This window comes from Stegodyphus dumicola, chromosome 12 (assembly GCF_044657685.1).
Source record: "Stegodyphus dumicola isolate Sdum_Otavi_A_Nest chromosome 12, ASM4465768v1".
Taxonomy (NCBI): Eukaryota; Metazoa; Arthropoda; class Arachnida; order Araneae; family Eresidae; genus Stegodyphus; species Stegodyphus dumicola.
Window position 1 is genome coordinate 71,560,558 of NC_140779.1, and position 19,734 is coordinate 71,580,291.

At 29.5% G+C, this 19,734-nt stretch overlaps 2 protein-coding genes across 4 annotated transcripts; one reads left to right on the top strand and one right to left on the bottom strand.

Moving 5' to 3' along the window:
- Positions 1 to 284: 284 nt before the first annotated feature.
- On the bottom strand, positions 285 to 10,271 carry LOC118182158 (uncharacterized). 2 transcript variants are annotated; one of them, XM_035351477.1, is made up of 3 exons: positions 10,185 to 10,271; positions 4,246 to 4,443; positions 285 to 718 (listed from the first exon to the last, which is right to left on the bottom strand). In XM_035351477.1, exons 1-3 carry the CDS (start codon positions 10,254 to 10,256, stop codon positions 533 to 535), a joined length of 456 nt encoding a protein of 151 aa, XP_035207368.1. In that variant the 5' UTR covers positions 10,257 to 10,271; the 3' UTR covers positions 285 to 532. The 2 variants fall into 2 exon arrangements, with proteins under 2 accessions (XP_035207368.1, XP_035207367.1); XM_035351476.1 differs by lacking the exon at positions 10,185 to 10,271 and adding an exon at positions 9,896 to 10,178.
- Positions 10,272 to 10,491: 220 nt separating this feature from the next.
- Positions 10,492 to 14,699, top strand: osi (electron transfer flavoprotein regulatory factor orsai). Of its 2 annotated transcripts, XM_085806554.1 has the most exons (4): positions 10,495 to 10,808; positions 10,910 to 11,058; positions 11,282 to 11,365; positions 14,116 to 14,699. In XM_085806554.1, the coding sequence occupies exons 3-4, from the start codon at positions 11,324 to 11,326 to the stop codon at positions 14,320 to 14,322; spliced, it is 249 nt and encodes an 82-aa protein (XP_085662680.1). In that variant the 5' UTR covers positions 10,495 to 10,808; positions 10,910 to 11,058; positions 11,282 to 11,323; the 3' UTR covers positions 14,323 to 14,699. The 2 variants fall into 2 exon arrangements, with proteins under 2 accessions (XP_035207369.1, XP_085662680.1); XM_035351478.2 differs by lacking the exon at positions 10,910 to 11,058 and having other exon boundaries at positions 10,492 to 10,808.
- Positions 14,700 to 19,734: the final 5,035 nt, after the last annotated feature.

The window sequence follows — 19,734 nt, forward strand, 5'->3', positions numbered from 1 at the left end:
ATAATTTGTTTGCCAAAGAGATGATTTGAAATGCATAAAAATAAAGATGGTGATTCTTCAATTCAGTTTTGTTATCTGCTTCATCAAGACTGAATTGCTTTTATGCATTAAAATATTACATATTGTATGACAGAATATACAATAATTCTATTACTCCTTTTAACTCAATAAATAACTCTTATCTATTGAATTCTTATTTATACCTATTTAATTTTTATTGTAATTATTTATATAATTAAAATTATTTATAAACAATTTGAACTAACAAACATTATACACTGAAATACAGACTTAAAATTTATTAGAAAATTTTCTATACAAAATATAAGCATTGCCATCACTATTACAGGAATTGTTATCTACGAATTACAGACCTATTTAATTTGTATTCTAATCATTTACATAATTATAATTAATTATATAAACAATTTGAACTAAGAAATAAACATTATACATTGAAATATAGACTTAAAATTTATTAGAAAATTTTCTATGCAAAATATAAGCATTGCCATCACTATTACAGGAATTGTTATCTACGAATTACAGAAGACGCAGCTTGTACAAATGCTGAATTATGAGATCCATCACAAAAAGGTCTGTTCTTTGTTTGTTTGCAGTTACAAAACCAATACTCTCTTGTCTGCTTTGGTTTAAATAAAACTGGCTTCAGTTTAATTTTCATTTCTGGAAATTTGCATCTTCCATCACATAATGGCTATAAAATAAAACAATTCATTAGTCTACAGTTTATTACTTTTAACTTCTCTTTTTTACAAGTAATCTTAATTGAAACAAAATATAATAAAGAAGAAGGAAATCTCTTATATGTATTGCACTATCCACTAGTGGCCAAGCTGATAAAATCACTTAACTGATAGTTTTGAAAAAGGATCAGATTTAATCGAACAGGCTGGCTGCATGGTTTCACCATGCGTAATGCAAATATGAAGCAGTTTCTCATGAAATGCCCACACAAAGAAAGACCTCTTATTTGCAGGCTTCTAGTCCTGTTTTGATGTGCAGTAATGTAATAAATTCAGGCCCCAATTGAAGTAATTATGTATTAGTCCCACAATGAATACCAACCAATTCTCCAAATTTAATAATATTAAAATGGGTTATGGTTCTCATTAAAATTACATTAGTTAAGTTAGATCCTGAATTCCACTATACTGTATTTACTAGAAAGTAAAATCCTTCCTTGTTTTTGCTATATTTTTGTTCTAAAATTTTATAGGGTTTAGTAATCAGGTAATCTGACAAATAAAATTGCACAATGAGAGAAAAGAATTTGACAATCATACTATATGGAATAATTGCTCAGGTATATACATACAAACTACATAACTACTACTACTTATAATAGCTGTGTCCAGTTAAGTAATTTCCACTACCAACATTAAATTAAACAAATGATTTGCTTCAAAATTAATTTAGAAATCTCTAGACACAAAAAACATGTTAAAAGCAGTTTAAAAAATATAATAAAATGTTACATAATCTATGAATTAAGTCCAATTTTGAAGATAAATTTGTAAAGTTCTTGTGGTGGCTTTAAGATCACATAAGAAATTTTAGTCTTGTGAAAGTCTTTAGAGTATGTAATCAATATAAAATCAAGATATTCGTTTCAGACATACATGAATTTTCATTATGCACCTATGTTAATATTTGTTTATTTATTATAAAACACACACAAGCTTATTGAAGAGCAATGTAAGAATTAACACAGAAAACTAACAAATACAACAGAATAGAATAATAAAGTAAACTAACTGTGATTAAAAAAAAGAGAGAGATAGAAAAAGATGTAGCAAATGTTGATGGAGTTAAAGTATTCTATATTGAAGAGGAAGGATTCGGATTGCATAGTATGCTAATCCATAGTGAATAGGAAACTTGACAGTCAATTTTATTTAAATTCACATTTGTGGCAACAGTTTGCTTGGATCTCTAATGGTGCCTAATTCAGAACATTTACATTTTTGAATACTACTGCGATAGGAAGAGGGCATAGCATAATGGCATCCAAGCAGCACAGAGGATAAGCTAAAAGCCAATATAGCAGTTTGTTAAGAGAAGGGTTTTAGTTTGAGTCCTAAGTACGAGTGGAAAATTTATTCGACTACCTCATGTATATTTAGAAGTAAGAAAAAGAATTATCATGCTTCTGCAGTGGTGTTTGACAAGTGCTTCAAAAAAATAATCATACGTAGCATTTACAGTAATCTCCTGAGATATCCAAAAGTTTGACTGTCTAATGAAAAGGAACATTGAATTTTCTTCAGCCATCTCTACAATATTTAGAAGGGGGGAAGCATTTTAAATCATCAGTGAATTCATGCTTAGGAGATTCTGCATTACAGCTGGTTCAAGGTCTTCGATCTGTGTTTAATGTTCTTCAAGTACGTGTGGCAGAAAATTATTCATGCTTCTGCTTTTCTAATAGCACTCCATCAATCGAAAGCTAAAAAATTATTACCTTTATGTGAATTAAACTTGAATTATTTAATATGCAGATTCATTTGCATTTAAATTTTGCTTAAAGTTTCTGCAATTTGATTGCACTGTTTTGCAAAAGTATGAAATTATGGTATCAAAATATTTAACATGGTGTGATTATACGTGATAAAATTATGTAATGAATTTTAAGATTTTTTTAACTACTTTTAGAAAAGGTTATTAAGTAATTAAGTATATTTTTGAATTTATGCTGAAAACTTCAGACTGTTGATAAGAATTTTACGTGAATGAAATAATTTTCAAAAATTAGTATCGAGCATAATAAAATAGTCTTTTTGAGTATTACTATAGAAAATAGTAAATGTTTTGGCATGTAATAGCATAAAAATACGAGTCATTCAAAAAACTGAATAATTATCATTGGTACGGAATTATGTTGACTAAATTTAAAATTTACAGATCATTATATTTTCAGATAAACTTCGAAGGCACCCAATTTTTTTATATTATTATTTTTTTAATATAATGGCATGTGGTTATTTTTTTGGAGGGGTTGTTATAGTGCAGTTCAAAAAGGCCAGTTGAACAAGGAGGCCTTTATAAGTAACTGCCTCGAGCATCCTTTAACCATTAATGAAATTCATACACTAATTTGCTAATGCAGATTTGTCTAATTGATGGAAATGTTTGTATCAAGAGAACACTGTGGAGCCTTCCAGTTTGTATAAAACAAGTAAATTAGAAATGCCAATAACAACAGAAAGAATAAATTTGCTAATATTATTTCAAATGTTTCGAAAGAAAAATTATAATTATGTTATAATATTTTGAAATTTTGTGTGGTTTTGCAACATCAATAATAGATGTATATAAAATTGTTTATATTTGAAAAGTTTTAAGAGCATTCTCTAAATGGATATAATTATGAAGTTTATTTATTCTTCACTTTGTTTTTTTGTTTAGTTAGGCCTTACACCTTGGTTCAATTAATTATGAAACTTCAACAATATTTTATACTGCTTCCCTTGTGAAGAGGCAGGGTGCTGCAGTGCCAAGTTTGAGAACCACTGATCTAGAATGTGTTGGGTGGTACATGAAAACTTGCTTATGCCAAGTTATAAAAGAGAAATATTAAACCAAGTATTTATACAGCCTTATGTGTATGAGATTCACATTAAACAACATGCATTGGAACTCAGTCAAAATGAATTTGGATGTTTAAACTTGATGCATTAACCTTCAACTACTGTGCCGAATTTCAAGCTGCTTTTTTGCTTATTATTCCTATTAAAACTGTATTCTTTGCATATTTAAGTGTCATATTTAGTTATTTCATTCCTGGCTTCAATAATACCAACATCTGGTCACAGTTAGTTTTAATATAGAAATTTATTTTATAGGTTTTTTTTTAATGTTTTTTTGTTTTTTAAACTGATATGAACAAATCTGCCTGAGGTATAAAAAAATTAAGAAACATATCTCTTTTAAAAAATGATGGCTGAATTTTATTGTCTAAATGTAAAATTTAAGTGTATCCTAATTTCAGTGTCAAAAAAAGAAAAAGTTTTATTGTTAACCATTTACAGATTTTAGACAGAGTGTACAGAACCTTATATCACTATTAATGTCAGGTTATACAGTGAGTATAAATGAAGGGTTAAATTATATTTGATTATAGCATGTATTAAACATGAAACTAACAGCTGCTTTGGTTTTATATTTACATTTATATACAAACACAATACATAAAGTTGAAAAAACATTAAAAAAGAATCTTACTTGATCATGACTCCACCCACATATGCACCAATAATACAGTTTCCCTTTCTCACATTTGATTTTAAATGGCTTCTTATCATGAACCCGACCTTTATCTGGTTGGTAATAAGCTTCATAGAATTTTTTTAAAGGAGGTTCATTCAATTCTGGAATATCAGACACATCTGCTCTTTTTCGACTAGAATACTGGCACAAAATCTAGAAAGTATTTTTTTGCTTTTAGTTGAAACTCAATAGATATGTTATTATTACAGTAATATACATACAGTCAAAAGTCGTTAATACGGACTCGTGGGGACTTCGGCGATTCCGGATTATAGATCATCAGTTTAAATCTGATAAGATGGCATGCAGAATATATAAAATTAAAAATATGAAACCATACTTTATGAAATAAAGAACAATTATGATCTAAAGGGTATCAAAATTTACAAAAAAAAAAAAAAAAAAAAAAAAAAAAAAAACTTAATATTTATTTGTTTACTTTATCAAACATTTCTTTCAATGTAAGTTGTTTAAGTTGCTTCGTTTTTTTATGCAATAATACATTCTCTTTCTATAAACAGACATAATTTCTTGTTCAGTTACAAAGTTCCGCTGTTCAAGTCCTATAATTGCTTTGTCAAGAATACCGACTAATTTGTCAATGGAAATTTTTTCGTTTTCAATAACCTCTGTCACTTTCTTCGCTATCGGAAGCGAATTATAATGATGAGGAATTTGATTTAAAGATCAAAGACGGAGTACATCGAGATGAAATGCTACATTTAGTAAGGAATTATAAGCCAAAAAAAATAAAAACATCTGCCCTGAAAGATCAACTTCCAATTCATTGTGCGCCGCAGCGTTAAAGATAAACAAAGTTTAGATAAACAAAGGATATGCCTTTATCCATTTTTTGCAGTAATTCCACTTTTTATTTAATGGACTTCGAAACATACTTTCGCTTTGTAGATCCTTTACATATTAGTAAATATATATCAGAAATTCTATTTGACATAATCAAAAGTTCAAGCTTACTTTTATAAAATTGCTCTAACAGTCTGCAAAAATTAATAAGCCGAATCCAATTCAAAGATTAAGGAACAATGCAATCTGCAACATTAACTGAATTACATAATTTTAGCTTAGCCTATACCGTCCGTTATACATTAAATGCGCATTCGTAAACGTATTTTGCGAATGCGCACATGCATATTCGCAGCCGTAAAGGTTTCAAAGTAAGCCGTAAAGGTCAACACGACGCACGCGCAGAAAGTTTGTAGCTTTGAGGTCCGGATTATGGGTGTCCGAATTAATGACTTTTGACTGTACTAATTAGTAAAATTTAAAATGAAACTTTTATGTAACTTTGTGAATACTTTAATTAATTAATTAGATAAACTTAAAAAACAACTATTAATAATATAATACAGTATGCTGCAAAGTACAATAACTGCAACTTTAGCTTAAAACAGGAGTACATAACAGTTCATATGTATATTCATGTTAATTTTTTTCTCTCTCTCTCTTAAATACTACCAGATTTTTACTGCGTGCTTATTTTACTTATGATCTGAGGGGTTAATTTCTTTCAAGGCAAAGTAACCATCCCCCCCCCAAAGCTATTGTAGAACAAGGCAATTTTGATGACTGGGAGGGGATATTTTGAAGCTTATGATTTCAAATAATTAATATGCTCACTTCTTTTCCCTTGGTTGCTCTACTGTTTCAATGACATCATCCAACTGACCTCACAGTTTCTACCAATATTAGTTTTCTGTGAAGGCAGTGGCTTGAAAGAAGATGATTACTGGTGATGCTCAATACCAGTGATCATTAATGCTCTCAAAATACTGTCCGCTTTTAGAAGCAGTCACTATGTTATGTTTCACCGTATTTATTACTGAAATACAGTTGAATTTTAAGAAACTGAACATTTGTTTTGTTATATCGAATCTGATAAGGGGGGGGAAGAGAATTATCTCGTAAAAAAATAATGCAAAAATTTATTTATGAATTACATAGAAAGAATGACTAGCATTGTCATATTTCCCAAAAGTTGCAATGATGAAGATGTAACTTTAATAGATTATTTAACTTGAGATGTAACTTTAATAGTAACACAATGATGTTAATAGTAACAAAAGACATTAACAGTAACTTAATTTTACAAAAATGTTGAATGTTAATAAAAATTGTTATGCTCGATTATTAAATGTTTTTCAATTTTGCAGTAAATTAATAATTTCATGTGAAAATTACATACTTTAAAACCGGGGTTCCCAACCTTATGCTTGCGGGTACCATGGCGCCCGCCGATTATTTAACGTGTGCCTGCCGCTGTTGGATCACAATAAAAATGTTTCAGTTTTCAATAAAATTCTATGTGTAAGTTTTCTCATTTTGGTTGAATTTTTATGAAATTTCATAAAATTCTCATTCTTAATGAAATAGAAATTGCGTCCAACACAGATACCAGAACAAAGCGAGATGCAACCCATCTCTTTTATTATGTACATGTAATATTACATTATCCAATTATAAATTCACCTTGAAAAGTAAATGGTGTTCCGCCGTCCAACAGATATTTTAGAATGTGCTCTTAGTGATAAAAAGGTTGGGGACCCTGGTTTAAAAGTTATGGTTTAGGCCTGTCTTCCATTTCCATCTTAAATATGCATTTACAATTGACTCGCGCATCCCATTTGAACAAAGAACTGTCCGACAGCTCAATCAAAGACCTGATTACAGTTCTTTGTCTCAATGCATGATTCAATAGGATCTCTTAAGTTATGCAAGTTGTATCCTTGTTTCCTAAGAATCATGTTACATTTGGCTGCACAGCCTTTTGTTTAGAACACAAAAGAAAGCTGGAGGTCATGATGAAAGTACCACAACTGGCTAATCTTTACTGAATGGTACCCCTTGGTATTTTTTTCTGAAAAAATCAACAAGTGGTATTGGTTGTTCATGAAATCTGGAAGCCTGCTGTGCTTTTTCGTAATAGTAACCTTTCGTATGAACTCGGGTTTTTGGTTCTTACTATTCTTTTCAGCTACCGTGTTTACTTATACGTGCATGGTCTTGGATTTTGAGCTTACTATTATTTTGCTGTGAGTATCATCATTTGAGTATGTCTGAGGTGAGTAAGAGGATGAATGTTGATTAACAGCGGATGAGCAGAAATGGCGAAAAATTTAACTGAATTGCTTACTTGCAGGACGGAGGAGTTGGTGGTGGGAAACCTAAACGTATGCAAATGAAAAAAAGGTATATTAAAAAATTGATGTTTCATTTATTTATTCATGAGTGTGTGTCAATTTGTATTAAAAGATGTGTTGTTTAATGTTTTTATGTTAAGAAATATGCATTTTTGGTTATTTATTCCTCTGTGTTTGTGTATTTTTTGTTATTTGTTTGTCTCCGTGTGTTAAGACAGCAGTGAATTTTTTCTGGTCACCATGATGGTTTTAACTTTGTTTTAGCTTCCTGATTTTGTTTGAGTGAAAATAGATCAATGTGTACATGGACAAAATTAAGGCAATGCAAAATGCCTAGTTTGTCCAATTCCCTGATAGTGAAAATAGTTTAATGCCTATATGGAGTTTATGTAAGTCTTTGACTTCTTATTTTGATTTTGTGTAGCGGCCATCTTGGCGTCAAAAAGAAACGATTCGCCAAGGGGTACCATAGAGTTACACAGCAACCGAATTTTTACCCAGCAACCCAAAGGTGCTTTTTGTTCCTCTAACAGTCTAAACAGAATGAATTTACGAATTAATAAGTTTTCAGTTGAAAATTGCAGAAATTTAAGAATAAAGTTTAAAAAAATACAAAATATTTTCACTGCAATGTTTATCATATCTAATTTATACACATTATATTAAATAACATTAAGTGTGTAAGAAATTGCACAGAGCCAAAAAGTTTGTTCATTAGTAGTTCCAAGAGCTCATTAGTATAAGCCAAGTTTCATTGTATTGTGTTGCTGCAATTGTTTCCAGTGGATAGATCAATTAATACTGCTACATATCTGAAAGAATCATGATTATTATGATTATGAGAGAAATCTTGCTCAATTATGCTTTTATTTTAAAATAACTATTTAATTTTTCAGTTACTTCATATCATTTTAATTCTCTCAAAAGTATACTTCCATAACAATTTGAAAGGAATACATTAAAATCAGAATTATCTTCAAAAGATTTAATTTCATTGTATATTTTCCACACAAGAATGCACAGCTGCAATAGAAATCTAAATTTCTTTTCGAAATTAGTCTTTTTGCAGACCTTGCGATTTCTCTAAAATGTATATCTAGAAAGCACAACTGTTTGATTATTAAATATATTTCTAATCCCACAAAATCATCTCAATGACTATAATTAACCACAATAATAGAATTGGAAATATGGAACATCTTGTCATTTTATAAGCAATTTTTTCCCTCCACACATCTGACTATAGTCAAGAGGTATACAGTTATAACCTCGGCAAGGACACTGTTGATTTCTCATCCTTCTTGTTTTGAAAGAAATTCTAAATGCATTCTACAAGAACCATGCGAACAAGTACCATTCTACAAGTACCAAATGTGGTATCACCACCTGGATTTGGTGACTGTGCCCACTCCTCTCTAACTCCCTTTTAAGTGGCCGAAAATGTAAAAAAAATTTCTCTCTTTACTCCATGTCTTCATGGTGTAATTGGAAGCACATTTGGCTGACAGTCAGAAAGTCAGAGCTTCAAATTCGGCAACATCATTCCTGATTTCTTTGGTACCGTGGCTTTAAAATAATTTCACAGTACTCTAAAAGTGACACATGAATTAAAATGTAATTGACAGCTTGTTATCACCCAGATTTAGCAACTGGGATTCTACCTCCTCAGTTGTAAAGGTTAAAGGGTTACGGGTTATTCAATTATGGCAAAGCACACGAGGGCTATCTGCCTAAAGGGAGGGATGCCTTCATGGAGGCCTTTCTAAGGGAAACTGGTTTGTATACATGTCATACATGGGGAAAACCCTGAAAACACCCATGCAGCCAGCCTGTTCGTGGGATTCGAACCTCGGATAGAACTACCAGTGTTCAGCGTCTTTATGCTCGGCCGCTGGTGGGCCCTGTCCTTTAAAGGGCAGAGAATGTAAATAATTTTCACCCTCCATACCATAAGCCTTGGTGGTATGATTGGAAACATGTTCGGCTAAGAATGGCAAATCCAAATTTGAATCCCAGCAAGGGTATTGCTCATTTTCTAAATTTTTCTGCTCTATTAAAAAAATAACGACCACAGCTTTTACTAACAACTATTAACACTCATTGCGTTAATTGAACTCAGCTTTACATGGGAAGAACAGAACCGGCATTAATTTATAGAAGCATTTTGACCATGTAAAAACCTATTGCCTGCTTCAGCAACTAGTAAAAAGGTATTAAAAATTTTTCATACCACTTAAAGTGCAAGTGAAAGCATTTTAATTTTTATGAAGCTGTAATAAACACTTTTACTGCATTTCATGGCTGCAAAAATAGTTTAATGTATATGAGTGTTATACAAAGTTCATTCATTTGAAAACACATTTTTAAGACAATATCAGCAGACAAAACTTTACATGTAAAATCAGTTAACTAAATAATCAATTAGAATATTTCGAACTCTTATTTACTTTAATTCCATCGGTTGAAATACGGCCTAACCCTAAGAGATTTCGAGAACGAGCAAGAAGTGATGAAAAGGAGTGAAAACTAAATCGAGTGAACATTTTGAAAATTTCCAAAAATTAAGAATTTCTTTCATTTAAATAAATAATTAATCACATTAAAACAACAGCACATTTCGCTTTCTTTTCTTACGATTATTTGCTACTTTGCTAGTCGCAGAAACACGCGACTTACACACAACACAACAAACAGAACACGAAGACCTAACCCAAAGAATCAAATTCTTTGCCTAACCTCCTTGACGAAGACATCTGAAAAGCAAAACTCTTGCGCTGCCAATTTGCTGAAGGGAAAAAAAAATTCCATTTAATTAAGAAGACTTAATGTATATTTATAATAATATTATATATCTCGGAACTTCCTTCAAGTGATTTACTAATAATGTAAAAATACAAAAATATATATACGATACATTCAATACTATTCTTAGACGCATTTTTTAGAAATGCGAAAGTTGAAAACAAAACACTAAAAAAATAGGTTTGTGCCAACCAATTAAAAAAGTACCCATTCATGCATTTTACGAAACTAAAATATTTGATTCGGCTTCGCCCCCCCCCCTTAAGCATTTCAACGGCATTTTATTTGTATGTTTGCCAACAGATGGCGGCAACTTTTGATGCTTTTTTTTTTTGGCTACTTTCCAATCGTTATCATTATTATTTCAGTATGATTCAGTCCACATTGTTTTTCTAGAAATTAAAGGTGTTGTGTTGATCACGTAATTGAACTCGCATTTTATTATCTAAAAATAGAGCGTAACTTTAAAACTTCTTGAGTGATATGACCTGAGATATTTGCCGAAAATAATAGGGGCCTTTATATATTAAGTTGTGCAGCGGAATTTATGTGCATCAGGTATTATAGTTTTCAGAGTTCTTTAAGTACCGCATTACGCAAATAATTCACTCCTTTTTTTGTTGATATTATGTATACTCTAATTTAATGTCGGTTTTCAGTGATATAAAGTTTTTGAAAATTGTCTGGAAAGATTCCATGTTTTTGATATGTTCCCTTGATTTGGCCTCTTTTGTGTACGTGACTACGTGATGATTTGCACGACCTTTGATGTTTATGGAATGAAATGTCATCGTAAGCGTTCATTAAGGTGCGCTGTTATTATTTATTATCAAAGTATAAATAACTGTTATTAGAGATAATATTGCGAGTATTTAATTTCATTCAGTTTCCAAATACGTACTGTGTTTATTCGTAATATTAAAAAATCATTTTTATTCAGTTATATAAGTTGCTTTTGATTCCTTTTCAAAGTTTATTTATTGTAAGCTTTTAATTTCATGGATTATTTATGTTTAATTTCATTTACATAGATATAACTGGAGAAAGCAGTCAATGTTGAACTGAAGATAATTATGGCTTCCACTAGAAGTAAAGTAATTCACTTATACAAAAATGTAAGTAGAAATATTGTTATGTTTGCAGTCTGTTAATTTTGATTTTCATTCTTCTTACTGATATAGAAACAAATTTAGGCTATATGTTTTTTATTTACTTGAAAACACTTATTTTTATGATGTATTAAAATATAGCAGTTTTTATGCTAGTTTACTTACTTGAAGTCATGTGTACAAACATTATGAAATTGCTTTTACATAATACTATCAATTACAATTTTTTCACACTTTTTACAGCAAAAGAAAACAAGTGCGGTTTAATCCTAGTATCCAGTGCATAACGTATTTGGCTACTTTATGATCAGCAGTAAACGGGACATATACGATGAGTAGTTAAGTTAAACGGGTCATTTTGGTGTTGGCAATAATTTTCAAAATCGTGCCAGGGTTGCACCGTATACTAGAATTTTACCAACAAGTGCTAAATAAGTAAATTAAACTAATGCATTTCATTTTTTTTTTTTTTTTTTTTTTTAAATTTAGCACTCATGTTATTCTGTAATAGATCTATGAAATAGTTTCCGACTTTTCTTGATAATAATGCAATATAGTAAATTATAATGATATAGTTCTGCATTTGTTGGGTGGGCTTCATTAAAAAAAAAAAAAAAAAAAAAAAACTTTTTATTTGTTTACTTTGACTGACATGCACATTTGACTGATATGCACATTTGTTTTTAAAAAACTGACTGATATGCACATTTGTTTTTAAAAAAGGCATTAATTAAATGGTTGATGCTAATGTACAAGTAACAGTAGCTTTTTTTAGAGGGGGGGATTATTCGTAGCAATATATCTACTCTTTGTGCTAACATTTGAATACCGTGTAGTTAAAAATTTGTTAATTTAGTTTAAAAAAAAAACTATTTGAAATAATGAATGTAATCACTTCCATTTGAAAAATAGTTATACTTTTTAATCATATATTTATCTTTGTATGTCAGGGAAGGGATTGATACATTCTGATTATCCATAATACCAATTTTAATATTTGATAGAATTCATGTTTGAGAGATATTTTTGAGACAACTAGTCACACAGATATTTGAACATTTATGAATTTACATGCTTTATATTTAACCATCTTTCCACTGCTGAGAAAATGTAAATATGAGCTCTCAAACAAGTAAGGAAGACTTGGACAGTTAGAGTAGACTGAAGGGTACCCCTTGTATTATCGCACAGTTGTTTCATTTATGGTAACCCGAGTAGTTGAATGTTCCATAAATATACTTTTTTACCTAGAAGTGGGTGCTCCTTTTTAAGTGAAAATAGGTCAACGGATAAAATCGCAATGCCTAGTTTGTGCAATTCTATGATGTTTTTTATAAGTGAAAATAGGTCATTGTGTACATGGATATTGAGTTTATGCAATTCTTTGACTTATTATTGTGTCTTTGTGTAGAAACGATTTTTGGAACTAAAATCGGCGCTACACAAAGCCAAAATAACAAGTCAAAGAATTGCACAAACTCGGTATCCGTGTACCGTCAAAAATCGCCAATTTTTGCCAAGGGGTACCTGTAAATATACTTTTACCCTTTCAGGTTAATAATTTTTATCACCTAGAACATTTGAAAAGCTAAAGAAACCAGTCATTAACTGCAGAAAATTGGCATAATTAATATAAATCTTTTTGCCAGTTTGCTCATGTGTCGGTTCTTATAGGTAATGATTTGTTTCTTTTGGGGATGGGAGCATGTTCTTTTGTAGTTACCTTCCAATCAAGATATATGAAATTTATTGTATGTTCCTTTCATAAAGGCTATAATTAATAAGTTGTTTCAAAACATCCTTATTTATAACAATTCTCATTATTGAAATAATATCAATTACCTGTTGTCAAACATTCAGCAGTCCTCCACTTACTCACAGTCTGCCTATCTGAAACAGAGCTTTGAGTACCAGTGCTACTTTGATGTAGTTCATAAGAGGGATAACAGGTTTAGAGTCTGCACATGACAAAAATTCTGAGAATGCAAGATACTTTGATGTTAAAAGCAACTGTAAAAACAACCACAAACTGTACGCAAAAATAAACAAGTTTGCTATGTAGGTTCTTTTTCTTAATTAAAGCTTGATGATATTTAAATACAGAAGTCATAATAATAAAACACTTTGCTTTAATAAACCGTTTGGGCAAAGGAGCTATAGAAAATTGGCTTTAAAAAAGTTAAAATTATACAATTTAAACTGTTTTTACCCAGAAAAGAGCTTCAAGAAAAATTTTTAGGGGTTGTACAAATATTTAATTTATATGATCAAATATCTTGAATTATAGTATTTCTATATATGGAATTTTAAAACCCATAAATTCTTTCTTTGGTATAAAAAGCTCCTTTTGGAAATTTGCATTTAAAATATGAAAAGCAAAGCTGTCGTTCCCACATTATGTACATAAACTTCAAAAATATAAATTAAGCCTGTGTTGAATAATTTTGATCATGCGAGAATGGACTTTTTATTGACTTACTTACATTGTCTCTGCAAGACATTTTTATCATCGACACTTTCGTATCAGGTTTATGTAAACATTTTTTACTGCAAACCTTTTGTAATTATTGTTATATTACGAACCATCTAAGAGATATTTAATCGTATAATCGTTTTTAAATATACTGTATGATTTCATTTATTTTTATTTTTGGTAGTTATAAAATTTTCTGATTGTTTTTAAAAATTTTATTTTATATATGTAAGCTGTAAAATATAATTTTAAGATTGATTAACTCTTATTGTTTCTTTAATAGCTTTTGTTCCTTGGAAAAGATTATCCAAAAGGCTTTGATTATTTCAAAGGACGTTTAAAAGAAGCTTTTATGAAAAACAAAGATGTTTCTGATGATGCTCAAATAGAGATTTTATTAGCTAAAGGCCAGTACGTTATAAAAGAACTTGAAGCATTGTATACATTAAAGAAATACAGAACTATGAAAAAAAGATATTATTCTGAATAATGTGTATTTTGGATATACAGTATTATATATATATATATATATATATTTATATGCAATATAAATTGCATGCTGTACAAAACTAACATTTGGAACAAAAATTTGTGTTCACATGTATAGTTAAGTAAGAATATTATACTTAAGTGTATTTATGTCCAGTATGATTTTGTTTTTATGCGAAAGTAACTAGATTAAGTACTTATTGTTTCATTTCAGTGTGCCTTAAGTTTTTAAATATGTAATTAAGTAAAATTAATTTTTTCTTTTACTGTCAACTATTCATAAATGTGAAATAAAATCAGATGCTCATATAACTCATGTAAAAATGTTCCTGATGTTGAAAGCAATTTTAGAAAATAAATATTTTGTATCTTTTGTAACAGCTTGAAATTAGTATTTTGCTTATATATTTGTTCTAATATTTTTAAATGTAGCATAAATACAGTTTTTATTTTCATCTGAATCTCTAGTTTTTGAGCAATGAGAAATTTAAAAACTTACTGCATACACAAAGACAACAACAAAAAAATTCTGTGATGTTTTTCCTTAATCATAAATTAAATAATTTTAAAACATTATATAGTGAAATTTTTATTGTCAATAGTTCTCTAAATGTGAATAATATTTAGAACACATAAATATCCATGACTACAACACTTAGAACACTAAAATAAATATTCATGTCTACTCTATCAAATGACCATTTCTTAATCATTCATTAAGGTATTTAATTTTGTATCGAACAAAAATATTTTACATTCTCTAAGCAAACCAAAACCTTAAGTAAACACTGGAAATGTAATTCCTAATGGTCAAAAACATGTTTCTCTGAATAGTTAATTCTAAACCTTTTTTTTTTTGTGTGTGTGTGTGTTGTATGGTATGCTTTATAAAAAAACTTATCACCTTCCTATTCTATTTATATGAATTTTCTGTTTTTATTATTTGTACAATCAATTATATGTATTTCTATTAACTATATATGTAGTTTTTATTTTTAATTAGTAATTTTAAGATTTTTTTATAAAACTAAATGCATTAAACATAGCATTTCTAGCCCAAAAGGGCAATTTGCCTAGAAAAGCTATTAATTTACTTTTCGCATTTTGCATCGATGCACTATAAATGGCAAATGACTTTTTAAATTGTTGCCTCCAAATGTTAGAGCTCTGCATTACATATAAAAAAATTAAATAATGAAGAATCTGCATAAATGTATGGTTCTCGCATTGTGATAAAACGTTACCTAGAGTCATCAAATTTTAAATAACATGTTTCCACCCGATTATGGGCATCTGGAAGCTCAAATTTTGAATTTGTTTTATTATCTATTTCATATTGTGTAAAACTTCCAACGAATTTTTGATTAACAAACTCAACAATTTAAAAGCGAGCAATGGCTACACTGTATGGAAAAAGGGGGAATTTATCTACAGTGCACGCGATTGTGTATTGGAAATTCTAAAGATATGCTCATTTTAAAATTATTTTGCGATACTCATGTTGAGCTAAATTATTTAAATGCAAAGAACATGGTATTTAAGAAGTAAAGGTAGCACACAAAATGTTAAAAAAAGCTCCTTTGAGCTTAATGCAAAATCTGAAAGCTTTTAGGTTTTTATATTTTATGGTTTTAAAAAAAATTAATTATATAGGACGGCGGGTTGCCAAAAATTTTAGCAGTTTTGGTATTTCTTGAATTTATTATAATAATTATACAATTACCCAATGTATTTTACCCAATTAATTTTTACCCAATGTATCTGAAAATAGATAAAGATAAGACAATACAGACAAAGGAAAAAATGAAAATGTTTCAACGCATTCTTTTTTATATATTATCCTCGCTGTATAATATATATAATAATATATATTATATAGCAAGGATAATATATAAAAAACTTTCATTATCCTTGCTTTGGACTTGACGCTGTCATATCATCTGGTACTTATTTAAAATTTTCACATTGTTCTATGTCTTAAAATTGGAAATTAAAGTTAATGACCTAAAACTGCAATAGTATATTACAGTACAAGTGAAAAAACTGACAGTTTCACTCACACGTGTGTCGGATTTGCACAATACTTATGGGGTCCCACAAAATTTTCGCAAATTTTATGGGGTTCTGGGGGTTGCAAAAATATCTGATAAAAAGGGGTCGCGACTGAAAAAAGTTTAAGAAACCCTGATAACACGCCAAACAAATACTAATTCAGAAAGTGAAACAACAAATATCAGCGTTATATTTTCAAATTTTCACAGGACTAGTTTCGATGGTTTTACCGAACCACCTTCGAAACTAGTCCTTTGAAAATATGACGCTGATTTTTGTTTGACTTCTGAATTAGTACCTGATATAGGATGTTAGTGAGAGAGTACAAATGGCACCAAAAATTATTTAAAGAAAAATGTTTAAAAACAAATTTTTCAGTAATGAAAAAGAAAGTTTTCACTTTGGCTTATGTTCAGAATGCTTGAAATAACGAAATCATTAAAATTTCTATATGAAGTAGAGTTATCATATCAATAGAAAAATTTAGATGCATTAATCAAGAAATTTATTTAATGCATATATTAAAGTATATGAAAGAAGTTATATATGGAGAAAAACAGCTTGTTCACCTGGATTCAAACTACCAGTATTCAATGATCTTAACTAACAAAGAAATAATCGAGTGACTGATTTGTACTACTAAATATTTCTATAGTCATATGCACTTCCTCGCAAAAATTCATGTTTATTGCAGATGTCATCAAACTTGACAACAGGTTCATTAGATCAATTGTGCTTAGATTTTTGAGAATGTGTAGTCTGAAATTTTATATTATAATCAAATATATAATGCTTTGATGAGCTGGAGCATGGGTTTTCTCTAGTATGTAGTGTGAATATTATCTAGCTTATCTTTCCTTCTGTGGCTGATAGACCTTACATGCTTTGCCATATCCAGTTAACGAACCAGCTACTAGTTTTACAGCAAAAAAGAAAATCTGAAAGGTTTCAGATTTTAAATTACGTCCAAAGAGGTTTTTTTTTAACTTTTTGTGTGTTACCTTTATTTATTAAATATCATGTTTTTCACACTTAAATCATAAAATTCAATTCAAGAGCAATATCGCAAAATAGTTTTAAATTGAGCATTATCTTTAGAATTTCCGACACAGTCTTGCGCGCTGGAGATTGTTTTTTCTGTACAACGCTGCCATTGCTTGCTTTTAAATCCTTGAGTTTGTTAATCAAAAATTCGTTAAAGTTTTACAAAATATGAAATTGATAATAAAACAAATTTCAAATTTGGGCATGCCCATATTTGCAGTAGAATACGTCATTCAAAATTCAATGGCTCTATGCACTGTTGTTTTATCACAATGCGAGAAATATATATACATGTATGCAGATTTTTCATTATTTAATTCCTTCAAATGCAGGACTCTAACATTTGGTGGCAACAGTTTGAAAAGTGAAATGGACATTTATAGTGAATAATCGCAAAACGAAAATGATAGTCCTTCAGTAACAAAGCCCCTTTGAACTAAAATAAAATATATTGGAGGAAAGTGGTGAAGAATTTCCAGCCACACGTTATTTAGGAAATAATAAAGATAAATGATTTACTTTTGGAAGCACAAAATGTAAATTGGTTAAGGAATGTACTGGGAAATAGCAGTATTGCATAATTAGCCTTAATCTAGTATAGCAGTAAAAAAAGACATACAAGCTTTGATTTCATATTATCCACAATTTAGTGAAACAAGAGTTGAAGGAAAAGCAAATGATGCTTCAGACATCAGTCAAGAGTTCCATGTGAAAAATGAGTGTTTTACTACAAAAATTAAAGATGTGTTGACTACCAGTAATGTAATCAAATCTTGCACTAATTTACAACTGGTCATGCAATTTCAATTACTGCATTATGTGATTGGAAAAGGGAATGGAGTGATAAGTTTTAAAATGCAAATTTAACCTTGTGGATATTATGTATTTTTTTAAGAGAGAAATTGTAATCTGGGCTTTATATGGTTTTAAAAGAATATTGGGAAGTTTGAGTAAAGCGGATTAAGCTTTAGTGTTTAAAAAGTAGGTACTTTTCTGATAAAGAAGCACAAAACATAAACATTGGCATGAAATCTAACTAGATGGCAGTAACCCTAATTATGTGTAAAGCCTGATAAAAAGTTGACTTGTAAATAACAATAATGCATCATTTGATATATAAAGTTTAATGTGTACAATGCCAGTTTTGTGCAATCCTCTAATGTTTTGCACTTAAAAAAGTCAGAACTGCACAGCTATTCATGATGTGATCTAAAAAGGTTACACATTTGACAACTGGTGCTCTGTAGACAGTAAAGTACCAAAAAATATAAGCATTAATTAAAAAATGAGTATGGGCTATACTGATTGCACAATGCTTTTATACTTTCCCTGTAGCTTAATAATTAGAACTAAAGAATGAAGTAATAGAACTGTTAGTTTTTTCAATGTGATGCCATATGGAATAAAATATCCATTCTTATATTACACATCATCTGTTAATGCAAAATGCAATCACAAAAACTTATATTATTACGTATAAAGTTAGTACCTAAATAATTCATTTAAACAAATACATTTATAATAAGCAGTTAGTGACTGTGCTTAAAAAAAAAGAGGAAAATGTTGTTTCTGCATCTGATATATATTTTAGGTACTTCAGATCTTTAATTCATAAAAAGGTTTATATATTAAATACAAATAGTATATAGACACTGCATAGTCTTTACATGCAACTGGATACTAATTATTCTATCATTTTAAAGGTTTTATAAAATTATTCTATTATTTGGTTAAATACTATTAATTTTAAAACTCAAATCTTTTCAACATAGATTTTAATGATTTCTGGCCAATTTTGCTCTGCATTTCATACAATTAATCAAGCGGAATAAGAAGTTGCCAAATTTGTATAAATTAACCTAGCATCCTTGACCAGGGTAGCCCTGTAGAACATAATGACATGGGAGTTAGCGAAGTTATGATATGGGAGTGTTTATCTGCTGGTAATAGTTTATTGATGATGAATATGGATCAATTCACACATACTCACATTTTAAAATGAAATCTAAAATCACCACTACAAAAAAACTGACTTTTAAACTGAACCTAGATTATAAGACAATGACTATGAATGTGAAAGTTCTGTTGTTGTGTAGCACTTACTGAGTAGTTAATTTTAAATAAAAAATAAATCTAGCTTTGAAAATAATAAAACAGGTCTGTTAACCAGATGATACAAATAAGTGAATAAATTACATTAAACCTGTTATAAAATGTGTGCAGGAATCGACTCGAAACCTTTTACATCCAAAATTAATAACAAATATACAAGGATCAGTTTTTTAAAAATTGGTCAAATTAAAGAAAAATTAGCAGA

Coding starts and splice junctions, on each gene's coding strand:
- LOC118182158 (XM_035351476.1), bottom strand. CDS start 9,991: ATGTTCACTCGATTTAGTTTTCACTCCTTTTCATCACTTCTTGCTCGT. Junction 4,444..9,895: donor TTTCAACCGATGGAATTAAA/GTAAATAAGAGT, acceptor AATACTTTCTAG/ATTTTGTGCCAGTATTCTAG. Junction 719..4,245: donor GTGGGTGGAGTCATGATCAA/GTAAGATTCTTT, acceptor TTTATTTTATAG/CCATTATGTGATGGAAGATG.
- osi (XM_035351478.2), top strand. CDS start 11,324: ATGGCTTCCACTAGAAGTAAAGTAATTCACTTATACAAAAAT. Junction 11,366..14,115: donor TAATTCACTTATACAAAAAT/GTAAGTAGAAAT, acceptor TTTCTTTAATAG/CTTTTGTTCCTTGGAAAAGA.